Here is a 27,599-nt window from a genome sequence, read left to right as displayed (position 1 = left end):
TATTTTTTTATATTACTCTTGATTGTAATGGACGATTAGTACTTTATTTTTATTTATATAAAATATTATCTTTTGATTTGGTTAAATTTTCTATTTAAGTTTGCTTTTGGTGTGAATGGTGGTGATTGTACAGGTGTGAATGTGGTGATTGTACAGGTTTATGTTCGAATAATTGATATAATTTCGTACAGAAATGTATGTATTCTTTTTTTTTTGTAGATAATACCTGTATTTTTTTTTCTCTTAAAACCTTTAATGACGCTTATAAGCGTCGTTAAAATTATTTTAACGACGCTTATAAGCGTCGTTAAAGACAAAAAAGCCGACACTTCGAAAAGCGTCTTGGTAGAGTGGATGACGTGGAGTCATTAACGACGCTAAAAAGCACCGTTAAAATTATATTTTGCGACGCTTTAAAACGTTGTTAAAAATATATTTAACGACACTTATAAGCGTCGTTAAGACAAGTTTAACGACGCTTATAAGCGCCGTTAATATTAAATTTTACGATGCTTTAAAGCGTCGTTAAAAAATAACGATGCTTTTAAAAAGCGTCGACGCTTTTCCTCTCCACTCTTACATAGGCGACGCTTTGCCGACGCTTTTCGAAGCGTCGTAAAGCTAAATAGCGACGCTTTAAAGCGTCGTAAAATAACATTAATAGCGTCGTTAATGACCATTTTTCTTGTAGTGAGTTCAACCTTTGGGCTAATCGAAATCTAACAATGACTTTATGACAATCAATATGTGTGCATGTGTATAGAGAGAGAGAGAGAGAGAGATTAAGAAAGTTGGACTTAGCTATACTTGAGTCAGATCCGATCAGATCTATATAAAATAATATATAAGAACTGACATTATTAATTTTAGTTATTGAATATGATCTACTACTTTTAGACTATTTACATAAAAAAATCATGTGATTTAAAGACTCTTGCAAATACGTATATATAATTTAATTTTATTTAAATGATTCAATTTTTTGATCACTTATTGTATTGGTTCGGACTCTTAAAATCATATAATTGATAAACAATTAATTTAGAGGAAATAGAACACATCTAATAGTTGGATCATCAATTTAGGATCTTAATTGTCCCATTTAGATCTAATCGGATTTGAGTGGAGATGTACTCAAATATAGCAAAGTTTAGCTTGGCCTATCTCTTCTTATATATATATATATATATATATATATATATATATATATATATATATATATATATATATATATATATATATATATATATATATATATATATATATATATATATATATATATACATACATACATACATACATACATACATACATACATATGTATGTATATATATATGCATATATATATGTGTGTATACATAAATATATATATATATGTATGTGTGTATGCACATATGTATGTATATATGCATATGTATGTATCTATATATGGTCTCTACACTGCTAACCTCAAGACTGGAGATGTGGTTGGTGGATAGTTCGGTAGCACAAATATCTCTGAAGAAAAGACTAAACTCGGTTAAAAAACTCCATATGGAGTTGGGAAAGAGATCATGTCAAGCCAATGGGAGCAATCATTGTATGAAGATATGACAGTCATGGCTCTTTAGGTCATAGAATCTGTAATCTTTGACATTGACGTATCGAGCTAGATTACTTAAATAACTATCTAAAAATTTAAGACTTTTATACCATTTACAAATATCCTTCAACCGCTCTCTTGTTAAGGTATAAGATGCTTTTGGCTTTAGAAATTTCTCAGGTGACACCTCGACCAGCTTTAACTGAGGATGCTTGTATATATTCTTTATATCTGCTCGAGTTTTGGGATTATCTTTCATTTTACCCTTGATATCCATAATAGTATAGAAAATATTATCGAATATATTCTTCTCAATATGCATGATGTCAAAATTATGACAGATCAAATTGATAGACCAGTACGGCAATTCTCAGAAGATACTTCGCTTCACCCAGTTACAAGTTCTACCGAACCCCCGAGGCTTCTGCTTGTCAAATAGCATGCCAAATTAGACTTTGTCTAATTGGAATACCTTCTGAAATATTTTCATACCACTGAGGTACGGGGTGCATGGTCCTTTTCTATCTTATTCCTCTTAAAACTGTCCTGTTGCTTTTGAAAATGATGATACTCGAAAAAAAATTGACGATGACAATCGAATCAGTAGGGCTTACTACCATACTCAAACTAAAATGATTTTATATTTTTCATGCAATAGGGACATGTAAGCTTCTCATGAGTGCTCCATCCTGACAGCATCCTATAAGCAGAAAAATCGCTAATGGTCCATATAATACAGTCTTTATTACGAAATTCTACTTCTTCAATATATCAAAAGTACGTATGCCATCGAACCATGAGAATTTCAGCTCATCAATAATAAGCTTTAGATATACATCAATACTTCTATCAGGATATCATGGTCCAGAAATGAGTAATGTAAGAAAGATGTTATATTTTTTCATCCACATCCTAGACAGAAGATTGTATGAAGTAATAAAAACTGACCAATATGAATAAAGGACTGCTGTATGACTGAATGGTGTAAAGCCATCTATAGATAAACTCAGTCAGACATTGCATGATTCTTGAGCACATAAAGGATGACAAGCATCAAATTACTTTCATACCTTGCTGTCCGACGGATGGCTCATCATATTGGAGTACTTGCAAATCTCTTCTTTGTGCTATCTCATCTATCCAGCAGTACTCTTGGATAAATAGAACCTTCGAAGCCTAGAAGTGAGCGGAAGGTATCGAAGAACCTTACATGGTATGCCCTTCTAATTTCTATCTTCTTGCCTCGGCTTAAATCGACTTTCATCGCATACGTCATATGAACTTTTCAGTTGGCCCTCCTTGTAAAAAAGCATGCAATCATTATGGCATGCATCTATCTTCTCGTATCTCATACTCAACTCTTTCATCATTTTTTTTGAAGTATAGAAGCTCCCAATAAGCTTCTCATCCTTGGGTAGCATTTTTTTTATTGTTACCATCTTATCATAATAATTGACTGTCATATTAAACTCGATCTTCAAATTCAACAACTTTGATATAGCTGATAATACAGTGTGTTTTACATCCCGACCACAATGATTCATCAACATCTTTCAGCATATGGTAGAAATCATCGCTGTCAGTTTATGGATTGTCCTCCACATCTCAGTTAAATTCAGGATCAGTCACATCCATAATCATGTCTACTATTCTATGTGTATTCCTATCTTGCTCGCTTGTAATCCTTACAATTTTTTTTCATATCTCTCCATGCAGGTACCAATGCTTGTAGTTGGATATAAATCCACTCTTATACAAATAGACAGTAATTGTATCCCTATCAAATATTTCTCTATTGCCACATCTATTTCAAGGGCAATGGGCCCGTCTTTGATGTAAGAGTATTGCATTTTCAAAAGCAAAATCGTAAAAGTACTCTACACCTTTCCTATATTCAGTAGAATCATCTTTTGCATCGACCATTCGATGGTCCATCCAAATATGGTGCATGACACACTATCTAAGAATTCTGCATATACATAAATACAAAGTAACTTCTAATTAATTATTTTATTATTCAAAATGACTTATATAGTAAATACATTCTATTATCAACAAATAGGTATAAAATATTCTATTCCATTCAGAAAATACATTAATTTTATAGATCAATTACAGTAATCAAACGATACGCAACAGAGATCGAAAAAAATGTTGACAGTATTTTTCTTTAGTTTTCTCCACATGGTTGAAGATATGTAGAGAGAACTAAAGAAAATACTGTCCAAAATTTTTTTCGAACCCTCACATACCGTTTGATTATTGTAATGACCTATAGAATTACTTGTATTTTTTAAACTATCCATAGTGGACAATCAATTGATCAATGTATATAATTTTTCTATTCATATAAAAATATATAAATATAGGATACAATAGAATATATACATTAATTATAAGATGGGTCTATGGTTCGATACAATGCAAATATTTTTAAAATCAACACCTAATTAATTACTTAAATTAACACCAAATTATGGGATGGCATAGAATATGCACTCGGTCCTTGCACGAGGACTGGCTGCTCTGGACACTGACTAGGACTCGAGGTCCAAACGTGTAGGGCATGCCCCGACCCCATATTTGCAATGCTGTCCAGCACCTTCCATTGGCCTGAGCGCATCCTGGACGCCTTGGATGCCAATTGGAACTCAAGGTCCGAGCGCGCAAGGCACGTCCCGACCCCGTGTTTGCAATGCTGCTTGGCATCTTCCATCGGCTTGAGCACGCAAGCTTGAGCAAGCACCTTAGATATTAATTAAACATCTAACTAATTAATTAAATTAATATTTAATTAATTAATTTTTAATATATAATTAAACTTAATTAATATAATTTAAATTTAAAAAATAACTTTTAGTGATGGCATTAGCCATCTCTAATACTCACAATAGAGGGTGGGCTAGTGCGTAGGGACTGAGAGGTGAGAGGATGGATAGGAATAGGATGCCGGCTCGAGGATGCGGCTGCGGAGATGAGGGCGCAGGGATGGGGCCACAGGAAGGTGGCGCGGGTCGGGGCCACAGGTTCAGGTTGGGGCTGCGGGTTCAGGTCGGTGAGATGGGGCCACGGGCTGGGGGGGTGGGGCAAAGGCCGTGGGGTTGGGCCGACGATATTAGGGCCGGCGGGGTCAGGGCAGTTGCAGGTGTAGAGGGATGCAGACTCGAGTCCATGGGGTCGGGTCGGCGAGGTCGGGGTGGCCACAGGCATGGAGGGACGTAGGGTCGAGGGTGTTTAAGCACCGGCGAGAGGAGAGGATGAGGGAAGAGGAGGGAAGGGAGATTTGGGCACCGGCAAGAGGGGGTTGAGGGGGTTTTGGGTGCTGGCGAGAAGAGGGAAGAGGAGAGAGATGAGGAGCGCACGAGAGAAATTTTTTTCCATCCATGCTTGGGTATGTGTGGTGTAGTATTAGTGACAGTAAGTCCCCATCACTAATGCTGTCGGTAAAACTATTAGTGATGGTAAAATCCATCATTAAAAATGGATAGCCGTCGCTAATATTTTTATTAGAGATAAAAATATTTTTTCATAATTTTTTAAATAATTTTTTTTTCAAAATTATTAGCGATGGCTCTTGCTGTCTGTAAAACTATTAGTAATGCCAAATTCAGTCGCTAAAAATAGAGAGCCGTCGCTAATAATTAATCTTTTAAAAAATTATTAATATTTTAAAAAATTATTAATATTTTAAAAAATTATTAATTTTAAATTTTAAGATTTATATTCATCATTCATTATCTAAATAATTATTATTAGAGTATCATCACAAAAGATCGTCTCGATCTGATAGCCCTACGTATGTTGATCATTAAAATTTGATTTCAACGGTCACGAATAACGCATAATGATTTGATAAATAGAGATCACCGATGGATCCAAAAATTTACAACGATAATTTTGGTCATATTTGAAGCATACTATCAATATTTCACTTTAATCGGACATCATTATCATGGTTAATTTAGTATGGGATGATTTGGACCGTTAAATAAAAAATGAATAATCAAAAGGTCAAACGGCATCCGATTATAAGATTATTTTTTAGATAAATGATCTTTGATACTACTTTGATCGTCTATCCGGTGGTGATCGTAAAATTCAAATCATACATATATAAATGATCCAAAACTATATATCTCTTGATATTCATTTTTAAAGTCCTTAAGTAATTATACTTGTGCTTTTGTAAGATCTATTTAATGTGGATGGTTCATGTACGCATGGTTTGAATTTTATGATCACCACTGTACAAAAAGTTAAAGTAGTAACAAAGATTATTATCTAAAAAATCATCTTAATCAGACGTCGTTTGGCCTTTTGATCACTCATTTTTTATTTAACAATTGAAATTATTCCGTACTAAATTGATTATGATAATGATGTCCGATAAAAATAAAATTTTGATAGTGTGCTACAAATATCATCGAGATCATCGTTGTAAATTTTTGGATCCATCGATGGTCTCTATCTATCAGATCATCATGCGGTCGTTCGTGACCATCGAAGTCAAATTTTATTGATCGACATAGATAGGGCTAACGGATCACAGTGATTTTTTATGACGATACTCTAACGATAATTATTTAGATAATGAACAGTAAAGATAATTATTCACCATTGCTAATGAATTTAATAAATAATTTTTTTTTATTTTTTACAATGATAATTATCGTCGCTAATAGTGCCGTCGCTAATGATTATTAGCGATGGCTCATTTTGTTGCTAATATTCTTTTTACTATCACTAATAAGTTTAATAAATAAAAAAAAAATTTGAGACGGCTAAATCCGACGTTAATAGTATCGTCGCTAATGATTATTAGCGACGACTGGCACCATCTCTAATACTCTTTCTGCCATTGCTAATAAGTTTAATAATTTTTTTTTTATGACGGCTTATTTTTTATCACTATTTTTTATCGATAAAAATTGTTATTAGAGACGACAAAAATGCCATCTCTAATAGCTATCGGTAAAAAAATTGTTAGCGACAGAATTATTGCCATTGGTAATGCTGTCACTAATGACCGTCGCTAATATTTTATTTTCTTGTAGTGTAACAAGATTGCAATTCATGTGGAAGGGGATGAGTGAGTCCTCCATGAATGCGGCTCTGTAACTAGGTCACCACAATGGTAGAATTATCCACAAAAATGAACTGCTTAGCCCCCAAGGTTCATCTTTAACATATTCATTGAACTAAATTTAGGTGGCTTTTCTCTAACTTGCTAGTCACTATCGATTGAGAATTAATTCATAATAAACAAAGCTTAAGCATTTAACAAGTTATAAATTATCATCAATTTCAAAATATTTTGAATAGCTATTCTCACCCTCAAAAACCTAATCATTTCAAATTTATGAAACCAAAGTCAGCATGATGCGAGTATCTTGAAATGGAAAAGTTTTAAAAAAATAAAAAATATAAAAAAACATAATTTTGGTCGATAATCATTGAACTGAGATCAACCTGAATCCAAATTTTTGATTAAAATCCCTCTGGAACCTATAAGAATCAACAACAAAGATCAATTGAAAGTACTCTCCATGGATTTTAATAGTGATCTTCTCTAAAAGAATCCAAAAGGAAGAAAAAGAAAACAACTAATCCCAGAAAGCCATAAGAGAAGAATGTTCCGAGAGCAAGGGGGGTAGATGGTGTTATCATTGAGTTCTGGTTGCTAAGAGCAATAAGAGTATAGAATCGAAAGAGTCATCATGGGACCAAAGGGTAGTTTTGCCTCCATCTTACCATTGGTCTTTGGCCTTCGACTACCAAGGGGCTTAAGGACGAGGAGAGAGAGAGAGAGAGAAGGGAAGGGTTAGCTATCATTTGTTGGCTTATCACCATATGCTTTAAAAAATGGAATGGGATCCTCTGTGGTACTCAAAAAGTACCGTATAGTGTTGTGCATATATTGGGACGTCCATCAAAAGATGGATGGTTATGTAATGTTATCTAAACTATTCAAATATCTTTGGAGTTTATCCATTTCTCTTTTTTTAATATTTTAACGTGCGCGTGGCTATCCATCTTTTGATGAATATTTTCAAAACATGCACAGCATCCTGCGGTACTGAAAAAGTATCGTAGAGGATCCGTTCCCTTAAAGAATAAGGTGCGACGCAAAGGAGATATATATAAGGAGTAAGGGGGATCGGAGAGGATTCAAGGGTGGCATACTCGTGAAGAGGATTCAAGGGTGGTGGCTGGTTTGTCATTGATCGTACATCATCCATGCTAAGAAGAGTTGGAGGGGAGGCATCGAGGCAGCCTAGAGAAACCTCATTGCGATTCCAATCAAACCCTAATTCTTTTTTTTTAATTAGATTTTATTTGTTTTAGTAACTAGCCAATATGATCGAATCTAGAGTGATTTGAATAAATTGATGATTTAACCATAATTTTGAGTATTTTTCAACAATATTTGCCAAATTTTCATCTAGTCTCCAATTTTAGGAAGATATCCAAGGTTGAGGCTTGGCAAGTTGATGGTTGAAACTAATTCAACCAAACAATTTGATCCAATTTTTAAAACATAATTTTTATGTTCGACAGGCATTCGACGGGCCTTTGATTTTATTTATTTATTTATTTATTTATTTGATTGGATGAAGGAAAAGGAAAAGGGAGCTACTCACATCTTTGGACTTTGGAACAAAACCTAACCTCTTAGTTTTATACAATTCTTTTTATTTTTTTTATTAAAAAATCCAATGTACTCTTCTATTTGAAGAAGTCTAATAATTTAAGATTTCTAATACATTCCTAATAAGTTATCTTTAATCAAAATGAAGTCTTTCATCTTGATCTTACATGCATTGCATGTGTCAAATAAATTAATAATGCTTGATGTTTGATCTTTTCCTCATCCAATCTCATCATGATCATATTGCTTCTAAATCAAATATTTATGACAATTTTATGCAAATATCTCATGCTAAGAAAAAAATTAATATCTTATTTTAATATGACAAATAATACTAACTGCTTTATCCTTAATAAGCATTATATACAATAAACCTCACAGTGATAATTTCCTCTATTAACTATCTTGCAAGGAAAGGTGCCATAATTCAAAGGCATCAAGTATGGTATACATGTATCTTGTTGCAGCACCTGTAGGTCACATCTGAGAATGGACCGTTCAAGCGAGAATGCTAAATTTGCATGGCCTAGTTTACATCCCAACACTGGGATAGACAAAATTTAGAATATATAATGGCTAGCCATGGGTATATTTTCTTGAGTAAAATAATATTAATTTCTACTCTCAAAACCATATGACTTTATGACTAATTTCAGATGAAATAGCTCAGATGGCCTCCCTTACGTTGCTCCTTTTTCATGGGAGGGTTACAGGCGTGCACGCTGTGGACCACCATCTATTTGTTTTTAGAATCAATAATCTAGAGCTACGTCACCTACGAGTATTATTATTTTGATAGACACGTCGTGGTATAACCCATTATGTCACATACGGACGGTTGATTTCTGAGATTTGGGGCAGCCGATAGAAAAAATTTTTGGATAGACTTAGCCTATCAAATGTATTATAGATAAAATCATTAAAAAAATATTATATTAATATTTTAAATTTGAAAATTTTATAATCAGCTCAATGCATCGCTATTTAATTTTGTAATCATCTCAACACGTCATTATTTAACCACTCAACACACCATTGTATGGTGCTGGCTGGGGTATTTTTGCATTGGCTTTGTATACATCACATGTGGTGGATTAAGTTTACCCAAAAATTTCTCCACCGACAGCCTCTTTTCTCCAAACACATTAAACTTCATAAATTTTTTATTTACTAAGAAAACAGATTATGAAATCCAATGAGGTCCATATGAGATGCTCATGGATGTGAGATGAATTTTGTGATCAAATTTTTTCTTTACAAATTAAGTCATACCATAATTTTATTTCCTTTTTTTAAGCATATCCTACCTTTTTTGTCCTTTTTCATTTCAAATGGCCAAATGGCATGGAGATGGCGCGTCTGGGTTGCATCTTTCACATGAAAGAATGGTTGATGCTTTTTTGCAATGTTAGCTATTGATTCATGTCTCAATTTAGATCCAAACTTTTCTTTCATTTACCTACAAAGATCTCAAAGTGGTCATTATATGATCTAATGATTGAAGTCATGCATGAATGAAGATGAATCATTCTTTCACATGAAAGATACAATCCAAGCCTGAAGATGTCATACTATTTTTCTTTGCTTAATTTGATAGCTCAACTACACACTAAATAGTCTCTTGATTATTATGAAAGATGGTGGCTCTTTCTTTGCTCTTCCTTGGGTATAGGATGGACATTTGTACAATTATTTGTTCGTTATTTGCATGAAACAAACTAGGCTTTGTCTAATCTTTCTCTCAAAAAGAAAAAAAATAAATTCAACAGAAGAGTTCCAGTAATCATCTGTTGAGGGAGATAAGAGAGAAGTAGCATATAAGAATCTCACGTAGGACACAGAATAAGCATAAGAACAAATCAAACTAAAAACTAAGCGACCAAAATAGTTGGTAGACAAGGATATCCCAACCATAGCCCATCGTAATATCAACCAAAAGCGCATTAGATTTTCCCTTTTACTTGCACTCTAGTGAGAGGTGCACACCAATGCATTTAAAGCTGTCACGAAAACTCCCTCTTCCGAAAAAATTATTGGTTAAAACTGTCCTATCTCATGGACTTTGAATCGTCAAATAAAACATCGATTGTCATGTCATTCCATAAATTTTAAAATAAAATTTAATAAAAATTGAATTGAAAATAATTAATTATGATTAACTATATATTTTATTTTTATTAATATTTTTGAATTAGACTGAAAATTTTGAAATTTTAAATTATTGAATAATGTAATGATGTTTTATTAGATGTTCCAAAATATATGCCATAGATGATTTTAATCAATAATTTTTCTGTGAAGAGGTATAAAAAATTTAAAAATAAATGCAAATATAAGTCACCATGTGGCCTAGTAATCACCATGGTGTCATGATCTCAAGTCCTGTCACACTCGACAACGGTTGTTGGATGATAAGCAAGTGAATGCAACCACTCGGAGAATGTGACCCTCAGAATGACCTAAGATGGGACTAAAAGGTGCCAACTGCTTTCTGGGTGGTCCATAGCTCACTAACCGTACGTCAACCACATGGAACCGTATGGATGCAATTACCTCGACACGTTCATTAGGTGTATGATTTAATATCATTAGGCCAGCCCATGTCATTGCGTCCATGTTAACTAGCTCTGATAGGAGAGTGGGACGAGAGAATGCAAAGCATTGAATGGATGGTTAGACAGGAAGATAAGCACATCAAAATATGTGTATTGATTGGATAAGATTTATCCCCATGTCCATGCACCTATATATAGGCTTGGGTTGTATCTTTCCATTGGACCAGGCAATGGCCGTTACGAGATCTATGCGAACAAATGAAAGAGGTGGTTTGGAGTGCTTTAAAATTTGTATGAGATATGGTTTAATGGTTGATGTTGTAAAAAAAAATTAATTATTTTTTTTTACAAAAAATACAACCCGGGATCTTTGCATATGGGTCCGCTGGAATTAGTTGCCGCATAACAATTTTAGTGCAAATGCTTTTTAAGTCGTATAAGATATACAGACACAGTAATAGCCTAATAGGGAATCTTGGTTTTGTGAGTTCAAGGCCTCAATACTTCTCTTAGATAGTTGAAGATGAAAGGGCCTGGGTCCAATAAGCTATTGATCAAGTAGCTGGGAAAAGATTGCTTACAATAACATTAAAGAGATGTTTGGTTCGTAATCAAAATTAAAATGGGAATGAAAATTGTAATGATTTGGAATTGAAATCGGAATGATCAAATCCTCCAAAGCATTTAGTTCGTGACTGAAATCGAAATTGGAATCGGAATAAAAATTTGAATCCATAAAAGAGAGTAGAGATTGAGTTCTACATAAGTTGAGCCATTCCCATTCTACTCTGGAATCGGAATCGAAATCGAAATGGGACTTCTCTCAATCAAACGGTTGGAATGGGAGTCACCTATTCTGATTTCAGAGCCCCACTTTCTTCAACCAAACACTCCCTAATACTCTTTGTGCAAAAAAAAACTTGCACGCACACATGGTGATGCATGAGCTCACATACATGGATAGAAGGTCCACACCTCTCCATTCCTTATGCTCATTACGTGAGAATATTAGTTGACCATGAACTGTCAGGAGAAGATTCTATGGGTGCCATTAACATCGTATGTTAGTTCATCTCTTAACTTTTCTCATGAAGTAAATGTACAAGTGACAACTTATGATGGTAATTTTTAAAGATCTGATACTTTTCAAGAAATTTGTCAAAGGAAGCCTCGGTAAGAAATTTGTTGATCCCTTAATCACTTGACACCGACAAGATTGAGTAATTGGAGAGAAACCATTACATGGTTATGCAAGATCTATTTAATTGGCATGAGGATTTTTTCAGAGTGAAGGACATCGATGGATAGTTCATCCCAATGCCTTGGGCAATAATGCAAAGAACGAAATTTAATGTGACTTAAATGGTGTCCTACTGTACTAACTCCATGGTAGTAACATCAGTACACAAACTTACAATGTGAGTGAATAATAAAAACAATTATGTTTGGGCATCAGGCTCTGCCTATTTCTCAGTAGACTGACATTGTACAAGAAAAGATCTTAAAGTGATAAATTCAGTGTAATTGAGCAGATGAGAAAAACTTGCCAACAATGAAGAAGGAATGGATTTATCATTTATCTACATTGTACCCTAAATCACTTTAATTCACCCGGATTATTGTACATGCTAATGAGTATAATTGCCAATTCATTGGTTGGCATAACTTTGAAATCTAAATTGGAAAAATTTTATATATTGTCCGTTTAGGCTCTATTGAAGAGAAGCTAGTTGGATTGGTTACCACAGCATGAACTAGAACTGAGATGCTGTGTCGTTGGATCTAATTTTTTTCTGGGATCGGATGATCGATTTTATTGATCAATGAATTGGCCATAGTGGATCCACCTTGGATTATCTTTAGAAATGTCCAAATGAGTGATGCATGGATTTAGATAGGGTCAAGTCTGGTCCTGTAGGCTGTCGGCTTGACCTGATTCAACATATGTTTTAGTAACTCGGAAGTAAATATATCAGGTCTTCATCTGGGTTGGTTCAAGGCTTAATAAAAGTCAAGCTCCATTACCTTAGAGGATTAAAGGTACGCTTGTTTGTGAAAATAATGAAATAAAAAAAAAAAAAAAAAACTGGTTTTCTTATTTGTTCATGCTAGACACTTGTATCATAGATTACCTTTCCATTATTTAAACTTGAGGGAAAGCTGCAGTTTCCTTTTTATAATTCCTCCAGTATTTCATCTCAAGACTGATTTAAACAAGATTATGAGTTATGAAAGCAACTTAGTATTAAACAGATGTACTTAAATATTATTATGTTGATAGATTCACAAAATAAGATCAGTTTGGTCTTTATGTTAGATTGCAATTCAAGATAAACAAGCATCGGATTGCACAAACTGCAAAGCAAATTAACATGAACTACTCTTGAAATGAATGCTTTTAAGCAAACAAACACCGAGCTTCTTCAGATTAATCCATGTGTAGCATAAAAGCCTTAAAAAGAAAGGCCGTCCAGTTCACTATAATTTCTTTTACAACTGAAAACAAATAACACACGAAACAGTATATATGGAGGAAAAAAATTTACATCATGTATGTACAAGCTATAACTTTACAATTAACACAAGTGGAGAATCTCCACCATCAACAACAAATGATTGTGATATTTTCTTTCCTGAAGGAGTTGTTATTTCCAGAGTGTATGTTCCGTGGTACCCCCTAAATTTGAATTCTCCATGGGCATCAATATGCCCATCAGCATGCGACAACCACTCTTGCTTCAGAGCAAGGTACCTCTTACCGGCTTCATTAATCTTGCCTTCAGCATCAACCAAGTGAGAGTTATCCCTGAACATGAACAATTCCCAAAATCCCCAAAGCATGACCCCCCCAACAGCAGGATGTGCATAGGCTTCACGGAGGACAACCTCCAGGTCATCGGCTCGAACATGTTCATTTACTGCAGAGACGTCCAACTCAGTAAACCAAACAGGAAGATCCAGTATTGCCAATTTATCCAATGCATCACATATAATTTCTCCCACAGGATGACTGATATGAGCTTGTATGCCAATCCCTCCCACTGGTGCACCTCGCTCTTGCAGATCAAGGATCTGGTGGATATACATCTCTGGAGTAGACTTAGAATCACATCCATCTTCTACATTATAATCATTCACAAACAGGATAGCCGAAGGATCCAGCTGATGGGATTCTCTAAACATGTATGCTCTGATATCTTCTCCAAGCTTATCTTGATAGAATGAGCCATGAAGCATCTCATTATTAACATCATAGTGCCTGAACTTGCCCTTGTACCTAGACAGCAGACTTTTGAGACGATTCTGGATGGCCATCATCAGCTCATGACTGTTCAACGATCGGATCCATGGCTGGACAGCATCTTCCACTTCCCAGAAGATGCAATGGCCTCTAGTTTCTTTACCATGTCTCTGACAAAAATCCAGCATCTCATCAGCATCTTTGTAGTTCAACTTCCCTTGTTGTGGCTCTGTGTGGTACCACTTCAACTCATTCCCGAACACTGCCCAATTGAAATTCTTCACAAAGAAATCAACAAATTCCTCATTCTCGATATTTGTCTTATTGATACAAGACCCAAATGGAAAGCTGTTCTGTGTTTGCCTAATTTTTATACTTGCACCATGTAAACTGGCACTGTTCAAACCGGGGAGTTTTAGCACAACATCACGTTTCCTTACCTGTGAAAAAATGCAAGGACAATTAATTTAATTCACAGAGGAGTTTGTGAGATTAATTATACCTCTAAAGACTTACTATGAAGAACTACTACAGTATATTAGTAGAGTGGTATAGCATAGTAATATCGGAGTCACAGCAAAACAGAGATACCTTTTCAGTTATTTCCTTCAGATTTTTGAATCGTGCTTTCCTGTCAACTGGAAATATCTGGAGTCCTCCAAGCATCAGATCAACACCTGGTGAAGGTCCTTGAACATAAACTACAACTTTGGATGGCTGCTTCTCAATTCTAAAAGATCCCTTGACTTCATACCATCTGTCAGTGTTTGCTTCAATGTGTCCCCCATTGATCCACTGATTATCTATGTTCAGTGCCACATTGACGTTTTGAGGACCAGTTGCACCTGATCCAACACGAACCCAAGCAGCAACTCGGTATGTCAAGTGCAACTTCAGCTTGCCTGTGATTGTCTGAGAAGGGCCCATCCAGGTCTCTGTGCGATTCGTAGTGAGGATGTAGTGATTGCTTAGAGGTTGGTCATGCGCAGGAGAATTACCGGCCACCAAACGAAACAAATGGTCTGGATCAGTATATACGCGTAGAGTACATGAGCCGAGAGGACTCCATCCATTTAGACCATCATTAAGAGTGCTGTTCTTGATTATATTAACTCCATACAACACATTCTGCAAAATTAATTCTGTATCTTAGAATGCAGTGCCACCGTACTTATCAGAAAGAAGAAAGTTTGTCCTATAATGAAATTTAAATAGGCAGAATCTATATACTTAGATCAAGTATAGGACAGAGTATATTCTCCAAACATATGCTCCGTTATCCCATTCTTCAAGACATGCAAAGAACATTAAAGATCACTATGGTGTAAGATCTTTCAGCCAGAAATTATACTTCAAAGATGCGCTTGATTCTGCCAATATGGATATTAACAAAACCAAAGCAGCAGATAGAAAGAGAAGAATTTATACCATCCTTCCAAAATCAACATCATGTTCCAAATGAAAAGATTGAAAAAGGCACAAACTAGGCTACAGTGGTTGCAGCTCCCCTCCACCAGGACAAATTCCTGGTCCAAACCTTGGGATTTGTTCCCAAAGAGGTGGTGTCCTTACCGTCATTTTAGAAAAGGGAATGAGAAACAAGCAGCTGAAACACACAGCCAGCACTGAAAACAATAAAGGTATAAGAATTATCCTGAAGTGTGGTGTCCTTACTGTCATTTTAGAAAAGGGAATGAGAAACAAGCAGCTGAAACGCACAGCCAGCACCGAAAACAATAAAGGTATAAGAATTATCCTGAAGTTTGAACAAATATAATAACAAACACCTTGACATATATGCACCAGAGTGGATAACTTCACTTAAAAAGAAGTGATTGCCTTTCCTCAACGATCAGGTTCATATGTGAAGTAAAGCATTGAACACAAGGAAGTCTGTCATCCTAAATGCGTCGGAAAACAACATAGAATATGAAGGGACAGAAACAAAGTCATGCAGATTACATTTTTCAACTTGTTCTATACTTGGTAGGTTATAACATCCAGCATTATTAGTAAAAATTGATAAAAGTCAAAATACAATTGATGCAGGACAATCAAGCAAAGGGGATCTAGAGGGTTTTAGGATAAGATTGAAACCTGAAGGAACTGGACTTTTAACATCTGAGATTTAGATGAACCTGAACCGTAAAAATTGGAATTTTAACATGAAACTGATGATTGATGTGGCAATGAACCCATAGATTATAAAACTAAGGTTTAACTAGTAGACCAAATCTGAAAAAGGAACAAAAGGATTTAAAGGGCTATTGAAAGATTAATCTGAGCAGTGAGGTTTACAGACAGACCACAGGATGTTAAGATACAAAAAACAATCTGGAATCAAGACAAGGAAGAATACAAGGTGAAAAAACAGATATGCAAGAAATCAAGAAAAAGCAAAGCAAAACACAAATTATTGCTAAACAAATAAAGGATATACAGAAGATAACATGGGACTCGACCCAGGACCTAGGAATCACACCTAGGATTTGATGGCCTTGCAGCATCATATCACAAGAGTAAACAAACCAAAGACTCCATTACTCTACTTTAAAATCCTACAACTGCCCCTAATAAGGCATGGTTACTGATCACTACTACTGTAGTGTGAATAGCACCATTATTGGATGTAGTGTGATATTATGAGTAAGTTTTAAACTCCATTTGATATGCGATCTCATCAAACATGTTTGTTCTTGATAAAAGTAAATCTTGACCTCCTTTGAATTGGCCCAAGTTTCATTAGTTTTCATGTTACCCTTGCCCTTCACAATGTTGCCTTTCATGAAGAAACCATTATCAACATCTATTTCTTTTAAGGTGACAACTTCTCCAAGGTTTGATGGAACCTGTAGGCAATCTTGTTCCTTAAATTTATGAGGATCATAAAGATCAAGTTTCCCGACTTCTCTAACAACCTCTTCCAGAAATTCAGCATCCAAACAGCCATCTTTTGATGGATCAACGATAGGTGTAACCTTTTTCTTCTGATGTCATAGTAGAATCTTTGTTCATAGCCTCATTATCATTTACTTTATTAAGCTCTTACTTGGATGTGAATCACAGGAAGATTCTTCCATGACTATCTTCTACTATGTTTTTAGGAACTTGTACATTATCAAGTTCTTTAGGTAACTCCTTTGCAGCTTCTTGCAGTTCCATTTCAAAATGAGTGGGCTTGATGCTTTGTTTCCTTGTATTCCATGCTGATGTTGAACGCATTTTTTCATGACTTTTAACCTAAATTGGCTCAACTGTTCTTGCATCTGCCCATGTTTGACAATACTCTGAAACATGAAGTGTTTGGCTTCTTTTCCTGCAATGCTTTTCAGAAGTTTATGACTTGCAAATTTAATGAATTTATCTCAACAAGGCCAAATGCATCAAACAACAAATATAATTTATTGGCTAATCTTAACTTGGCTCTTTGCTAGTATCTCTAAAGTGTTACTTTAAATAAGAATATGATGATTCGATTGGATTCTTCATATTACACATTCAAAAAGGATCATCAAAATAAGTAGTTAAGTGTATGAACTATGAACACTATGTACTATGTGAAATTCATTGCATACTATGAGTATCATGACTTGATAGCTGCACAGAACATCCATGAAATTAACAACATTATCAGGCATGATTCAGCTGATACTCGTAAAAGATAATTCTCAATGACAGTCCATTTTTCATTGATTTTGCAACTGAACATGAGATTGCATCCAAATATCTCTGTCGTATTGCTATGAAAAAATACAAAAGATAGAAGCAAGAGTTAAGACAAGTGCAAATAACTTCCTATTCTAGATGCCATGTCAAGTCCTTTATAATAGTGCCATCTGGTTATGATGTACAATGATGTCTCAGTAATTGTAGTGCACTTTAGAGATTTTCTGGAAGCAACCATTCTCTAATCTGTAACATTTTAAACAGGATTCTGCTGGTTGTTTCTTAATTATCAGAATATAAGGACGGCATGGACCTAGTTTAGTCTTCATCAAGTTTCTATGGAATCAGAGACCTTACAACATGTCTGATGAGTACAAAAGGAAGCATATCTCAATTAAATATTATGAAAAATCCCTAACAGCCACTTCATCCAGAAACCATATGACGTCATCTGTCATACACCATATAATCACCATCAACAATTCTAGGATATGGAGGCATTGTTAAGAGAATTGATTTGGTTGATAACACATATATAGTTCCTATCATGATCTTCCATACAGAAGGCGGACCAGAGTAAGTGGTGAGAAATACAAGCACTCTCCAGAGGTTTTAATACTGTTGTGATCAACCACCCTCTACTGTCGATGAAGCAGCTCTGGTGATTTGCACTTTGAAACACAAGGGTGTGACCCATTTATACCTTCCTTTTTTGAAATAGGAACTATCATTTTGAATCTTCTAACATAAATACATGTCAATCAAAGCATCAATTCTAAAAATATGATGTATATCAAGTAGCATCAATTATAAAACATGATGTCAAAGGATCTTGTGAATATTATATACTTATACTCCAAGCAACAAAACATAAACCAACAGATGAAGAGTCCCAATATTTATTACCATTAATACCAAAATTACCAGAATTATAGCAACAGAAATCAACTTAAAACTAAAAAATTTGAAATCTACTTCCTTCTCAGAAAGAATTTAGAGTTGGTCAATGATGTGCCTTTATGCAAATTGCCAAGAGATTTGTTAGCATCAGCCAAAGATGTTGGGATCAGTCACTCAATATTTTGAAATCATATACTTTGACTGATCATAGAAGTTCCATGTGGAAAGCTTATATGACACAGTCAGCCAGCATCTCAGGCATATTTAACTTTTTCACACCTACATAACGAAAGCCCTTAGTTGCAATGGAACCATGTGAATCACACCAAATTCATAAACACTAGCAATATCCTCTCTTTTCCCCATTATATTGTCCTTCACCTATTTAAAAGTCAAAACAACAATTTTAGCAATTTGGCACTTCCAAACAAATCACATTGCATGCGTATTAGCTAGTAATATAAAGCACCCAAGTGGCACCACATTTCTAAAAAGATGGTGTTCTAGAAGACCTACAATTCATTTTTAATCTGTAGACAGCATATTATCATTTAGATTATAATTCATGGTACATGATATGCTTGACACAAAAGGTCTTAAATCTACTAACCTCAAAATGAGGTGGAGGTGAAGATGGGACTTCTGCAGCACGTTTTACTACTAAACTGTCGACAAGAAGGTCAGTACCCGGTGGCGGCCCTTCTAAAAATATTACAACTTTTGAAGCAACACCATTTAAGAGGAATTTTCCCCGCAACTGCACCCACTCTTTATCTGATGCCTGCATTCTGTTTTAAGTAACAACTACATTAAGAGGAATGACTATCACACTACATGTTTGTGACATGTAAATTAGTGGAGGTTCCTCACCAGATGATGAAATATATATATCACAAATGATGTAGGATAGCTTATACATAATAAAAATTATGATAGGAACTCACTTGGCAATGCCTATGTATTCTTCACGGCCATTTGGTGCCTGAACCCACAAAGTTGCCCGCACGTCAGCAGAACTAGCACCTCCAGATATCTGAACTACTGAAGTGACCTCATACGCAAGCTTTCTTTGGACCTGACCAGTGATTTCCTGCTGGATACCATTCCAGCTTTGACTGCGCTCAGTTGCTGAAACAAAAAATTTTCCACTAAATGGACATATTTTCCCATACCCTCCAAATTCATGTCTATGAATCTTGCATCCTCTTCCAGACCAATTATGTATGCCAGCATCAAAATGAGAGTTCCGTATAATAGTCTCAGCTCCATTGGTAACAAATCTGGTGCTCTTTTCCTTTCAAAAAATAAGCAGGTAACAGAAGTCTGATTTAGTAACAAATTGTGACAAGAGAACAGAACATATGAGGGTAGAGGCCAACAATCACATTTTGGCATTCTATCTTAATTGCCTAGCCTTTTAATTATTCTCTTACAAGAGTCACATGCTATGCCATCAACGGCTCTTCCAGAATTGCTTTATCAAGTACAAAGTAAAGATATAAACAGATGAAGCGAACATTCTAACAAATGGCCAAGATATTTGAAAAAAAATGAAGTTTGTCAAAGATTAAATGAATGAAATATGCCACGAGAAAAAAGGGAATTTGTTTTTCTCTTACTTTTTTTTAGCCTGGAAAGCAACCTTACAGGGAAGATACTCGATAAACATGAAAAATTTATACCTCAAACTGCTTTAGGCCAGAAGAAGAGATGGTGACAGAATCTATGAGCAGGTCCAACCCAGGTGGAGGTCCTTCCAATAAAAATACAATGCGTCTGGGCATGGTTGTCAGTGAAAAAGAGCCTTCCAACTTTTCCCATCGTTCTTTGGAGGCTAATATCCTATAATAGACAACTCCAATCAATAAATAACAAGAAGGGGAACCATTTTAGTATACCCTTTTTCATCATATTACCTCTCAATAAATAAGTAACTAGTAGAAGAATCTGAATACTCTAATTTCAGTGTTGCTTGGACTGCAGTGGAACCCCGAAGATCCCCATAAACTTGAACATAGGCTGAGACGAAGTATGTATTACCAGAAGAAACTTTCCCTGTGATATCCTGTTCCAACCCTTGCCAGCATTCAGTACGTTTTGTGACAACAGCATAATTTCCCCCTGAGTTTGCTCTTACTCCATTAAGGAAACCAGACCACTCAGAAGCCACATACGCATGGCAACAGTTAGGACACCAAGAATGAAGACCTCCAGAGAAGTCATGATTTGAGATAATGTTGTTTGTGTGACTTATCTGAGGACCAATTACCATCTCTGTTTTCTATTAGACAACAGAAACAGTTGGAAAACTTTGTTATGATAATATCACGGTGTATATATCTATGATAAGTGTGTTGAGATAATAATTTTTGTGCTAAATTTTCAGTTCATGTTCAGTGCAATTAAAAGCTCTCTTACTCTTCTCAAACCTCTCTAGCAAATATAGAAAATTTAAGAATTCCACCAACAGATTTCACAATAAGAGGGGATTAAAAAGATGGTATTTACAAGCACTACAGAGAGAGTAGCCACAAGGCATTGAATCAATGATGGGGTATGTCAATAATACACCTGCAGAAGTAGTGAAAAAGAACTGCAGAAGCTTGGGTTAATTGAGGATAACCCTTGTAATTGGCACAGAAGGTTGACAGTTTCTTCTAATAGCTACCCTGTATGTGGAATCAGATTTTTTTTTTTGGGGGGGTTCTTGCTATGACCATTCATAGGTAAAAAAATCCAACTTTTCTCCATAGAAGGAAGTAATGCTAAAGAATGCAAAGAAATAGCAGACATGTGCTTGTTGTCTATCACAGAATTCAATGTTAGAGATATGGTAATATTATACTGAAGCATTCAAGCTAGTAGTTACAAGATTCAAAGGAAAAAATTCATAAAGATAAAAGCAAATGACATGCACCAGAAAACAAGAACAAAATTAAGTGACTTAGTAAGTCAAATATATTGAGAAGATAAAAATAGATACCTCATAAGAGACTGTTACAGAATCTATGAGCAGGTCTACACCAGAAGGAGGTCCTTCCAAAAAAAACACTGCACGTTTGGGCATGCTTGTCAATGAAAAGGAACCTTCCAACTTCCCCCAGTGATCTTTTGCAACTAGGACCCTAGAACAGCCAATGCTTATCAATGGAGATCTTCAAACAAAACTACAGAAGAAGAACCGATTCAACATATTGGTCAAACAATTTTACCTTTCGACAAATAAATAATTGATAAAAGAATCTTGATTCTCCAATTTCAGCGTTGCTTGGACTCCACAAGGTTCCTGAAGATCCCCGAAGGCTCTAACATAGGCCAAGACATTATATCTCACACCAATGGTAATTTTCTCTGTAATGTCCTGCTCCAAACCTTGCCAGCTTTCAGTCCGCTTCGTGACTACAGCATAATTACCCCCCGAGTTTGCTCTAACTCCATCAAGAAGACCAGACACTTCCGATGCCACATACGCATGACAGCAATTGGGATGCCAGTAATTCAGCCCTTCCGAGAATTCATGATTCAAGATGATATTTTTCTGCTGACTAACTTGCAAATCAACCGCCATTTCCATTCTCTGATAAAGAAACATAACACTCAAAAACATTTTAAACTCACAATAGAGTACATTGAGCTAGATTAGACCAGCAAACACATGAAGCTATGCACACAACAACAGCACGTATCCAAAATCTACTGGCATCTATACGCTTTTTAAATCTACGATCATTTTTCGATAGAAAAAACACAAGCATTCTTCCAGAACATCGCCCAGCAGCAATCATCGAACATAATTCATTCGTTTTCCAAGGCAAAATGGCTGGCTGGCTATCAACAAGAGACATACCTGAGAGCCGGTCGAGACGCTGCTTTGTGGGTCAGCAGTGGAATTGCTTCCTCGTGGTTCAACCACGGATCCTCCACTAGTCCCCTGTCATGAACATATATAAAAGATGAGATCTTTTTGAGGAGAAATTAGATTTTTAGAGAGGAATCTGATTTCGAAAGGGGTAATCGGAGAGGAGACAGTTATGATTCGCTAGATTTACCGTGGGATCCGGTCGGTCGTGGGTTCTGACGGAACGCCGCCTCGGCCCGCTGAGACAACCGGCCGACAGCCACCTCCTCATACGATCTCGGCGGCAGCGGTTTCTCAGTCGAGGTTTATTAACGGAAGAGACAACAAGCATGGGGGTTTCAGCAATACTTAAAAAGCCCAGACGATAAAGGTTCTTGTCTTGTTTTCCTTGACTGAGGGAGGGGGTTACTTCTTACTTTGGCTTTTGCTGCCTTTAGACGCTGGAGAAGAAAGGATAAAATTATACCTAGTCTCTCTCTCTCTCTCTCTCTCGGAATAATGAAGGTTGGCTGAACTGGCCAATATTATATTGCATTCCAGTAGAATAAAATTATTTTAAAGTTTTGAACCTAGATCGTGTCAAATAAAATATTAAAAATGGATGATTAATTAAGAAAAATTGATCTGCAACCTTGCATTTAACTGTAGTGTCTAATCATTTTCTTTTTTTTTTTAACCCTTGCTTAGATTTTATACACATTTTTGCTTTGTTCCATACGGATTTTAACACTAATATATTTGTTTTGCGCACACTTATATGTACGTGTTTATTTCTGTTTTTACCTTCAAACTAGGGAGTCATGATTGCTTTAACATTAAAACAAGGGAGCAAAAATTAAGTTTTGATGATCACTGCATGGCCATCAAACAGGGGACTTGCAATTCATTTTCCCTAAACCAAAAATTTAAAAACTGTGTTTTCTAACATATTGATGCTCCTTTCCTATAGCATCTTTGTAGGGCTTTGCCCTTTGCTGGTGTTAAAAGTGTGGCTTCCATGCACTACCGTTTTCTCAAGTTGCTCCTGGCATTGCACCATCCAAATAAATGGAGAAAAGACAAGAAAAAAAAAAAAAAAGGAAATAGCTCTGAGCATGAAAATTTTATAGTTTGAAATGGACTGAATGTAGTTTTCTAAATTCATTGAAGTCACTTTTTATAGGGTTTTTGAGAGAGCAAATTTGTTGGATAAAGCTACCTAACTTATAATCATATTGGTACCTCCCACACCTATTTCAGAACAGTTTGGACTGTGGAGGTAGGATATATTTGTCATCCAGTTTTTGGTTGTTGGTGGAATCACAACAACTATCCCAATATGATAAAATATCAACATACCCTTAATTATCTAACCAAAATGGCAGGCTAACTATTTGGTCCTTTAGGGTGAGTAGGTACCATATAGTTGTTTTATTTCCTAGAAAAGAGATTTCTTTATAAAAAAAAATTGCATCTGAAAGCCTGGTGAAGCGAGGATAGGTTCTGGAGAATAGGGGAATAGCAGGTGATCAAGTGTCATTTAAGAGAGAGAATCAAAAGGGAAAGCCAGGAGGAAGTCCTTAGCATGATCCCATTGCATCAAGATATTGTCTACACTCATGCTAGTATAACAGTTCTTAATGCAATAGTTAGAATTGCTTAAACTTTACTTAAGAAAAATGAAGGAGAGGGGAATGATCAAAAGCAAGCATAATGGACATATCACGCACATTAATAGGTGGAGATTTGTCATTTAATTTAGTAAACCAAGTATGTCTTATGGCGCAACTATATTCCTGATCTTGTTGTGGGTCATATTAAGATCCAGCGAGCATTTATTGTGCTGTTTGTGTGATTTTGCAAAAGTGTGATTATTTTTGTTGCTCCATACCATCCAGACCAGTGAAGAGACCCTGCTTGCTTGTGGTGATGGGAAGATTTTTCTGAAGCGAATCTGCTAAATTAAGCTTTGCAAGGTCCAATTCCAAAAGAAACTCGGTAAATTTACCCCACCTGTGTTGCTTTCTGTATGCTCCTAATATCATGCTTGCTATACATATCAAGACACAGAATCATAGTCAAAAATTTAAGCAATGATTAATTAAAAAAAAAACAATTTGCTTGAGATGTACTTCAATGTCTTCTTTACAATTTTATCATGGTTCATTCAGATACCATAAAGAAGCATAAAGCATAAACCTCCAAAAAGTTCAAAATGGTTCTAAGTGCCCACAATAGTCAATCCCAAACTTCAGGCACTGCAGATTTCATTGCATTTTCAAGCACATATTTAGTTTGTTTACATTGAAAAAAAATAATCTATCCACTTGGATGTCTCTTCAAAGGAGGATACAACCCCTAAATCAAATTTGGTACAGCAAAGCTGGAAAAGTTCATGTAACATGTTATAATTATGGACAAAGCACATTGGGCCTACAACAGTTTTATTTAAACATGCTTGAAGATTTAGGTGTCAGGAATAGCTAATGTTAACAGTGAGATGGGAGACAAGAAACTATTTGCTCGCAGAAGAAACTGGCAGCCACTGGAACATTATGAAGATTCAATGGACTTGCGAGCACATTGCCGCACTCTCCTGCAAGAATATAGTTGAATGGCCAATTGTTATTAATGCCTTCCACTTTTGGTTTTATGATTGACTGATAAAGTTTTTTTTCATGGATATATAAAGCAAACTTCAAGTCACCAACCTGTTATAAGCCTGAATATCATGCTCGAATAAGTAAGCAGCCTCAGTATTTGCAGGACTTGCTGGGTTTGGATCGGTAAGAAGTGACTGCAATAGCTTTCTTCTTTACTTCAGTGTACCATATACATGCCATATTCCACACCTGCGTGTGTGAGTCTAGCTACCAGGGGAAGTGGAGTGGAAGAAAGAAAACTGACCTGGATTGATGTCAAAATTGTGCAAACATTGTGACAGGGAGACCATGCATCTTGGATAATATCCATACATAGCACTCCATCGTTATAAACTGCAAAAAGTTTACGGAAGTGGATGATCAGGAAATGAATAAAGACATTCCACAACATGTTTTATACTTTTTACTAAAAGGCTATTATTTTATGCATGTGGAGCAAGATGCTGAAAGATAATGTGCACATTCTGACTGCAAAGCTTTCATTTGTCTTGAAACTATGGTTATCGGATGTTTCTTAAATCTGTCCATAATCATGTGGTAGTTTGTTGAATCCTAGAAAATATGATTTCCCATTAAATTTACATTGTGAAATGAATATTTGTACAGGTTTGTCCTGCAAACAACTAAGATGAAGCACATGAAGTGCAATTTTTACATCATATGCATAAAAGAATAAATGAAGAGATCACTTTCCTTATGCCGTTTCTGTCATTAAATTTGGTAGAGGTACGGTACATGAGGATAAAATCAATTAAGACCAAAAACAGTTAGGCAAAATGGAGAAAAACCTTTACAGGCAAACGTATTGGAAGTAATTAGTGCAGTCACAGCCTAATAAGATCTCCCCAATTCAACTAAATGACAACATGAAGAACAGCATCATATAGCTAAGTCACCATCTCAGAAGATGTATGGTTCAACAGATAATCTAAGTGTCTCAAACCTAATGCCTATGGAGGAACATCTTGCTGTTCATTTTCCATGGGGCTCCGAAACAACCAACATCAGTTCTCCAATAACAAGAAACTGGGGAACCAATTTTGCATAGTTGCAGCTCTGCAACTTCCATAATAGGCCACAGAAAGTTATCATGGTGATGTTGAACATAAAACAGTCATGTCCTAAACAGCTTCAGCCTTTTGTTTAACAAAGTATTGCACAAAGAAGAATGCATATCAGCATAAGTTGAATGTCATAAAGATGAGGACACTCAGGTGATTATGTGGAAAACAAGGATAAATTAAATATGACATAACCAGACGAATTTTCAGGATAAAACTGATAATATATGAATAAAAAACAAGGTACAATTTGAGTGGTCGGGCCATGTGCAACGTATATTACAGGCGGACAGAATAAGGTTAATTCAGGACAAAAAAAATCAATGTTGAACTTTTAGGTCATGGTGAAAAAGATTGGGAACACTAACATTCTGGAGGTCTTTAGTCTTACCATAAGTGAGATAGAGAAAATGGGGGAGGAAGATTAAAAGATGAGGCTTGTCTTTATGTTTCAAAAAAAAAAAACAATCATGTTTGCATCCTGTCCAACAAAACTATCAAAGATATTTTCATAAATCTTTTAATAAAACAAATATTTCTTGAAGACCTAACAACCTAGCATTCTCATTCCACATGATTTTTTCAAGTTTTTCCTGCTACTAATTCACATGTCTTCCGTTGGTGTTTATTGTTCATAGAAATGTCAAACTTCCACCTTGATTGCATGGACTTCTTAAAACATAAAACATAAAATTGAAATCCTCCCTTCCATTTTGATTTTATGGACCTCAATAAACATCAAATTGAAATCTTCACTAAATTCACCAACTTATTTTGTTTCTTCCTGCTATAATAAAAGGGAACTGTTCATTAAAAACATCAGATCTAACTTATCTTCTACAACTAGTTTTTCCAAGTCAAAGTTAATGTTTTTTTTAACAACAGCTAATATTTGTTCATTTTCCTGTAATGCTCATGTGACAGCTGCTTCGTTGCTACTACCTAGCATTAAACTCCTACTTCCACTTCTAAAGCACTCTGCTGCACATCTTGGTAACTAATTTTAGAAGAAGAGTTTGATGCCTTCCATGAAATTTGTATTTAGGCAAGATTATCATCAAAGAAGCATGTTGTCTACTGCAAGTGGGACCAACAACAATGTAAACTCCCTACAATGAAGAGGACTTGCAAACTCATCAGTCAGCTAATGAAGGACAAATTAGAGCATATATTACAAACATCATGAAAAACCTAATTGTGACATATTCAACCAAGGTATGAGTCTGTACAAAACAAAATATCATTTCCTTTTTTCTTGCACAGGTTATAATACAGGCCTGTACATATTAGGTCATTATAGATAGCAATCAAATTAGTAGATTAAATTCCAAACAGACTCAAATTAATTGGATAAAACACATCCTGAACTATTCCACATTCATTTGTGGGTAAAAGAATCTGAAATAGTCTGAATGAGTAATGATACTCTTAGAACACCAATGGT

The 27,599-nt window shown here is 35.5% G+C and overlaps 2 protein-coding genes across 3 annotated transcripts in view; both read right to left on the bottom strand.

Moving 5' to 3' along the window:
* Nucleotides 1–13,205: 13,205 nt before the first annotated feature.
* Nucleotides 13,206–22,918, bottom strand: LOC105055895 (endo-1,4-beta-xylanase 1). 2 transcript variants are annotated; one of them, XM_010937906.4, is made up of 10 exons: nucleotides 22,643–22,917; nucleotides 22,441–22,524; nucleotides 21,806–22,170; nucleotides 21,577–21,718; nucleotides 20,510–20,874; nucleotides 20,276–20,435; nucleotides 19,538–19,887; nucleotides 19,204–19,381; nucleotides 14,619–15,155; nucleotides 13,206–14,467 (listed from the first exon to the last, which is right to left on the bottom strand). In XM_010937906.4, exons 1-10 carry the CDS (start codon nucleotides 22,781–22,783, stop codon nucleotides 13,349–13,351), a joined length of 3,441 nt encoding a protein of 1,146 aa, XP_010936208.1. In that variant the 5' UTR covers nucleotides 22,784–22,917; the 3' UTR covers nucleotides 13,206–13,348. The 2 variants fall into 2 exon arrangements, with proteins under 2 accessions (XP_010936208.1, XP_073104293.1); XM_073248192.1 differs by lacking the exons at nucleotides 20,276–20,435; nucleotides 20,510–20,874 and having other exon boundaries at nucleotides 22,643–22,918.
* A 1,940-nt stretch (nucleotides 22,919–24,858) lies between these two features.
* Nucleotides 24,859–27,599, bottom strand: part of LOC105055896 (ubiquitin-conjugating enzyme E2 2) — a 4,160-nt gene continuing 1,419 nt past the window's right edge. The window contains exons 4-6 of the mRNA XM_010937907.4: nucleotides 25,339–25,427; nucleotides 25,143–25,228; nucleotides 24,859–25,027 (exon numbers count right to left, since the gene is read on the bottom strand). Of these exons, the coding sequence (XP_010936209.1) occupies nucleotides 24,985–25,027; nucleotides 25,143–25,228; nucleotides 25,339–25,427 (218 nt within the window). The 3' untranslated portion in view covers nucleotides 24,859–24,984. The remainder of the gene's footprint in view (nucleotides 25,028–25,142; nucleotides 25,229–25,338; nucleotides 25,428–27,599) is intronic.

The sequence above is a fragment of the Elaeis guineensis genome, chromosome 13 (genome assembly GCF_000442705.2).
Source record: "Elaeis guineensis isolate ETL-2024a chromosome 13, EG11, whole genome shotgun sequence".
Taxonomy (NCBI): domain Eukaryota; kingdom Viridiplantae; phylum Streptophyta; class Magnoliopsida; order Arecales; family Arecaceae; genus Elaeis; species Elaeis guineensis.
Note: the sequence above shows the minus strand (reverse complement) of the source record. Positions and strands in the feature narration are given on the sequence as shown.

Bases quoted from the DNA above. Each gene is read 5' to 3' on its own strand.
- LOC105055895 (XM_010937906.4), bottom strand. From the start codon at position 22,783: ATGCTTGTTGTCTCTTCCGTTAATAAACCTCGACTGAGAAACCGCTGC. The intron at 20,875-21,576 runs GTATCTATTTTT...GTTGTCTAATAG, and splicing joins CTGTAACAGTCTCTTATGAG to AAAACAGAGATGGTAATTGG. The intron at 14,468-14,618 runs GTATCTCTGTTT...ATTTTTTCACAG, and splicing joins TGAAGGAAATAACTGAAAAG to GTAAGGAAACGTGATGTTGT.